Here is a 5,562-nt window from a genome sequence, read left to right as displayed (position 1 = left end):
CTGACAAGTGCTTATGTGAACCAAGTAGTAACAAAATAAAATCCTCAAGGATGAAGACGACCATTTTGCATGGAAGGCGCTCTCACTCTCATGATGTAACATGTCGCATGCTAATAATAGGACACGGCTCCCCCAAAAATATTAAAAAGAAATAATAGGACACGTACGGCAGGAGCACAAAGTAAAGGAAGCAGTTAAAACGGAAGAGGAGCCTCCTTTGGCGCGAAAAGAGGAGCCCCCGTCCTTCCCCACCACTAATCTCTTGCCTGGAAACAAAACACTGCCGCTGTTCTTGATCCACCGACGACCATTCTCCGGTGGGAATTTTTCGGGGAGGTAATAATGTTCATGCTCCATTGAAAATCGCCGGCTTGTGTTCCTTCCATTGTATCGTTGATCCCATTTATTTTCTCTGGGGATTAATTAATTGGAGGATCGAGCAAGATCCATTGGCACATTGCCAGAATTTCCAAATCTTGATTGGATTACTACTCGTTGATCCGATTTATTTTCTTTGGGGGTTGGAGGATGTGTTCATATATATATCGATCCAATTCTGTTGTTGGGAATGTACGTCCATCCAGGTCATGATCTGCTGACCGCCCCCAAATCGACCAACCCATCGTCGTGTCCGGCCGGCGAGAACAATGTCTTGCTGCGGCAGCGCCGAGGAGGACACCTACGGCCCGCCGGCGAACCAAGCCGCTCCGCCGCCCAACGTCAACGCTCCCGGTATCCACTCACACGCACCGTCGTCGCCGCTCATTTATCTACCTTTCCACGTCTCCCGTACGTGCTCGCAGATCTCGGTCTGGTGACACTTTTCTGATGAACCAAACGACGTTGGCGCAGGCAACAGAGGCGGGCCGAGGGGGCCCGGCGCCCAGAGGCCCGGAGGGCCGCCCAAGGTCCTCACCATCGACGTGCCGGCGATACCGCTGGACGAGCTCAACAAGATGACCAACAATTTCAGCGACAAGGCCCTCATCGGCGAGGGCTCCTACGGCCGCGTCTACAACTGTACCCTCAGCGATGGCCGCCCCGCCGTGATCAAGAAGCTCGATCCCAGCGCCTCGCAGGAGTCCGACCCTGATTTCTCTGCTCAGGTGCGTGCCCCTGCCGACCCAGATGATAGATGATGGTGATGATGATGCCGCATTAATTAATTGCCATAACAAGTTGATTCTATTTCCTTTGGATTCTTACTTCTCATGATTGATCTCATTGCCATAGCTAGCAATGGTCTCCAAGCTTAAGAACGAGTACTTTGTGGAACTCCTGGGCTATTGCATGGAGGAAGGGAACCGTATGCTGGCCTATCAATTTGCAACCATGGGTTCTTTGCATAATATCTTGCACGGTGCGTCTCTACTCTTACCACAATTCTTATTCTTGATCTATATATATATGTCAAGGTGACTGCTAAATCAACATAATGTAATAACTGTAACTTACCGATTAATTCTTACGGCCGCTGCAGGAAAGAAAGGAGTGCAGGGCGCTGAACCCGGGCCGGTGCTCAACTGGGCTCAGCGCGTGAAGATAGCTTACGGAGCGGCGAGGGGGCTAGAGTACCTACATGAGAAAGTCCAACCATCGATTGTTCATCGAGATATTCGGTCGAGTAATATCCTAATATTCGACGAATTCAGCTCCAAGATTGCCGACTTCAACCTGACAAACCAGGGCACCGACACTGCTGCCCGGTTACACTCGACTCGTGTGCTAGGAACTTTTGGATACCACGCTCCCGAGTAAGACTGACCAGATGATTTTTTTTTAGTGACATATCAAATTTATATATGCTCTCAGTTTTGCTACCTTGCTCACATTTTATTTTGCTGTTTGGGATTCGGTAATATTCAGATATGCCATGACAGGGCAAATCAACCAAAAGAGTGACGTCTACAGCTTCGGTGTGATCCTACTAGAACTACTGACAGGAAGAAAACCGGTCGATCACACAATGCCGAAAGGGCAGCAAAGTCTTGTTACTTGGGTATCATATTTAATAACTTTCGGATAAACTTATCGGTGTATTGTTATGGATGTTCGACTTATTTATATGTGTTTCCTTATCCTGTGAGACAGGCCACTCCAAGGTTGAGCGAAGATAAAGTAAAGCAATGTGTTGATCCAAAGCTCAACAGTGACTACCCTCCAAAGGCCGTCGCCAAGGTATGGCACTGTGGCAAGTCCGGCAAACTGTAAAATTTAACTGTAGGTGTCCGTACCCAAGTTGTGTCTTCGTGTTTTCAGCTAGCGGCAGTGGCAGCGCTGTGCGTTCAGTACGAATCCGACTTCAGACCGAACATGACGATCGTCGTGAAGGCGATTCAGCCCCTTCTCAACCAAAAACCGGCTGGACCCGCCGCCGAGGCACCGAGACCCTGATCGATCAGCGCTAGGCGGCACAAAGAAGCCTGAATGAACTCTTGCATGGTTCCATGTGTTATATCTATAGATCATCTACTTGATTTGTCTAGGTCACAGGCAGACCACCTGTGGCGGTGCTAGGATCAAAATCTTGTGATGCCAAAATTTTCAAACGGAAAACTGTGTAGACAGATTGAACAGGAACAGAAAAGAATGTACTTTGTTATGTTAGCAGTCTTTTATGGTTATGCATATATTTGCTATGTATGAAATACACTATAATACATAGGTTTCTACATAAGTAACGAGATGAAGATACAAGAAATCGTTGCACATTCTGTTGCGCAAATCAGACTTGATATATTTCATTGTGTAAAATACTCTCACAATTGTTGCCGCCGTGTCCTGCAAGATCAACGATAGCTTCACCAAAGAAAAAAACACTAGAGTACAGTTTCTTTGTTTTAACCAGTTGTTTGCAAAGATCACTAACCCCTTTATCATTTATTCATTTGCCAGACTAAAGCTTGCACAAAAAAGCTATTGCTAAGAAAAGTGAGATATGCAATTCTTCTCAAAGAAAATAATTTTGTACTTACTAATATTGCTCGTGAGAAAAAAAATAGAAGAGAAGGAAAATAATAGTACTAGAAAAAAAATGACCTGTAGATAAAACGAGAAATGCATAAGGAATTGTCCTGGTGTTGGATAGTACAACATCATTGATAACTTGATAGCGGAGGGGCTGCTCTCTCCCCTCGTAACACTTGCCGTTGCATAGCCCGAGGTTGCCTGCCCCCCTCCTTGAGTGAGTCACCACTAGTTGGTTGTTCTCTATCGTGTTGTGGAGAACTTCGGCTCGGACCATGGAGTCCTGGCAAGGATGGTCTTGGCAGCCCTGCTCCAGCCCGCTGACCTCCCACCGACGACTAGTGCATGCCTTCCCCCAACCTAAATCTAGTTGGGCCAAGATGAGGGTGCCGGTGAGGGTTGGTCCTCTCATCGACCCACTCGCAATCCGTGTGAGAGAGGATAATGGGCTTCCCATGTTCGCTAGTCCTTGCTCAGATCGGTGACCCTGGATCCGGCTTGCGGAGCTGCCCTCCATGTGGCCGGCGCCATCCAACAACAATGTTCTCCATGACCTTAAAGTGGCGGCATTGACTGGCTTCTCGAGCTTTGGATTGTGGTGGCTATTGAAGGGTCTTCGCATGGGTTCCTCTCTCCAAATCTGATGGCTGCTATCGGTGTTCCTACACGCAAAGTAACAGGATGCAGCCGAAATTTTCCTTTGTGATTTTTGGCGGCTCTTACTCTGGCCAATTTTTTCTTCAACAATGAGATGCAATCTATGGAGGATGGCTTAAGACAGAGGGTATGGTTATGTAGCACTTGCGGTGGAATTTTTTAGCCCAACACATGTAGCTACTATGATCGTGGAGAAGAGTTGTCGACAACACATGGTTGACTTTGATTTGGGAGTGCTTCTTGAGGACCCCGACTCGAGCTCCAGGGTGAAAACCCAAGACCTGACCCGAATTGGTTATATCTGGCATTGATGATGTTTCTTGCATCGTTATCTTTTGAGGTATTGCTTATATATGCTCAAACTTGTTCTTCAGGGTAAAAACATAGAATCGGGCCGGCCTTTGATGGTTGGATCTAGTGCCAGCGGCTCTTGAGCATTATTTCCTTCTCAATGTGTTGTTGTTGAAGAATATCGTTGTCCTTATGGTGTCAAGAGATGGTTGGTGTGGATATGGATGTTGATGTAGTTCCAATCATTGTTTTGATCGCTTTGGGTTTCATTTTCCTCACTCAGGTATATATTTAATCTTCTACAACTTCTGTGTAGTGTGTTTATATCCCTTGGTGCTTTTTGAGTCAACATAATCCAGCCGTTCACAAGTGGAGAAATGACTAGCCACAAGTCTTGTTGGTAACGCACCAATTTCACGCAACACCAACACTATTTTTTTAAATAGTGTTGGCGCCGGCTAAATTTGTACGCCAACTATAAACCGTAGTGCCGGTGTGGCTATTTTTGAACGCGTCACAAATCTATTGACCTACCTGTACTCACGGTTTGGAAGATAGTGGTGGCGTTGAATTTCTGTGCACGCTGTAGCTAATTGAGCAGTGCTGGCGTGCCAAGTTATTTAATTATAATAAGTCTTTCTTTAATATTAATTAGTATTTTTTTATTTGGGCTGTTATGAGCTATAGCGTTGCATTTTAGGCCCACGCCAACAACAGCCCGCCTGAGTCAACTCCCACGCCTTAGTAAAAGACCTAAGTCGCCGCCCTTTCATTTCAACTCCCTTCGACCAGCCGCCACCCGTCGCCACCCCATCGCCGCCCAACAAGGTTCAATCCTCTCCTTCCCCTCACATTGCATCTTCTTCCTTTCCACTCTCACTTCCTCTGTCCACGCATAATCCATATGGCCTTCTTCGATTGATAGGAAAGTGAAATGTATTTGGTAGAGATTGAGGGGATTAAATTCCTAACAAGTCAAAATCCCGTCCAATTCCCCCCAACCCCCTTGGGAGGAGGATTAACCGAACAAAGCCTACATGAGATTCATAAATAAGTTGATTTAGGATTTCTTTGTGTAGAAATTTTAGTACATACATATAATGGATTGCTTTGTGTGATGTAGAAATCCGATTCCATGGATTGCTTTGTGCTGAAATCTGAATTTAATAGTGCATTTTGAGTAGAAATACGGTGTAGAATTTGTTTATTTGTGTCTCCCTCATTTTATTAATTTGTGTATACAATTACTAGTCTAAATCCGATTATATACTTAGTTTTCAACATGTTTTGGGTAGAATGGCACAATCACCACCATGTCAAGTGTGCAAGTCAAGGTGTGCAACCAACCTTGAAACTGGCACGTTGTTCAACATTAATTCCAGCCGTGTTTTGTTTCTGTATGCACCTTCTAATAGTTTGTTCTTTTGTTTTTATTGCTATTTCCACTAGTGCATTGTGTGCGTTTTTTTGTTTTTCTTACACATATCGTCTCTTGTAATGTTATATTAGATTTCAATGAGCTCATTATTAGAGACACTGTCATCTTCGAGGAGGCCATTCGTGACCCGTCTAACACGGGCGGTGGTTAACCGCCATGTCATGGTATGTTACTCATTAGTGTAGTAATTTGATGATATGCTTAGTGTG

General features: G+C 45.3%; 1 protein-coding gene across 2 annotated transcripts; it reads left to right on the top strand.

The window, feature by feature from the left end:
* The first annotated feature begins 223 nt into the window (after positions 1-223).
* LOC123421558 (probable protein kinase At2g41970) lies at positions 224-2,673 on the top strand. Of its 2 annotated transcripts, XM_045107565.1 has the most exons (8): positions 224-336; positions 585-732; positions 853-1,106; positions 1,234-1,360; positions 1,481-1,754; positions 1,867-1,999; positions 2,092-2,178; positions 2,260-2,673. In XM_045107565.1, the coding sequence occupies exons 2-8, from the start codon at positions 648-650 to the stop codon at positions 2,392-2,394; spliced, it is 1,095 nt and encodes a 364-aa protein (XP_044963500.1). In that variant the 5' UTR covers positions 224-336; positions 585-647; the 3' UTR covers positions 2,395-2,673. The 2 variants fall into 2 exon arrangements, with proteins under 2 accessions (XP_044963500.1, XP_044963499.1); XM_045107564.1 differs by lacking the exon at positions 224-336 and having other exon boundaries at positions 468-732; positions 2,260-2,598.
* Positions 2,674-5,562: the final 2,889 nt, after the last annotated feature.

Source organism: Hordeum vulgare, chromosome 1H (genome assembly GCF_904849725.1).
Source record: "Hordeum vulgare subsp. vulgare chromosome 1H, MorexV3_pseudomolecules_assembly, whole genome shotgun sequence".
NCBI lineage: Eukaryota > Viridiplantae > Streptophyta > Magnoliopsida > Poales > Poaceae > Hordeum > Hordeum vulgare.
The sequence above is the reverse complement of the archived record's forward strand: the minus strand, read 5'-3'. Positions and strand labels throughout refer to the sequence as shown.

Excerpts from the sequence above, each read along its gene's own strand:
- LOC123421558 (XM_045107565.1), top strand. The coding sequence starts at position 648 with ATGTCTTGCTGCGGCAGCGCCGAGGAGGACACCTACGGCCCGCCGGCG. Across the intron at positions 1,107-1,233 it reads ACCCTGATTTCTCTGCTCAG|CTAGCAATGGTCTCCAAGCT; the intron begins GTGCGTGCCCCT and ends TCATTGCCATAG. Across the intron at positions 2,000-2,091 it reads AGCAAAGTCTTGTTACTTGG|GCCACTCCAAGGTTGAGCGA; the intron begins GTATCATATTTA and ends CCTGTGAGACAG.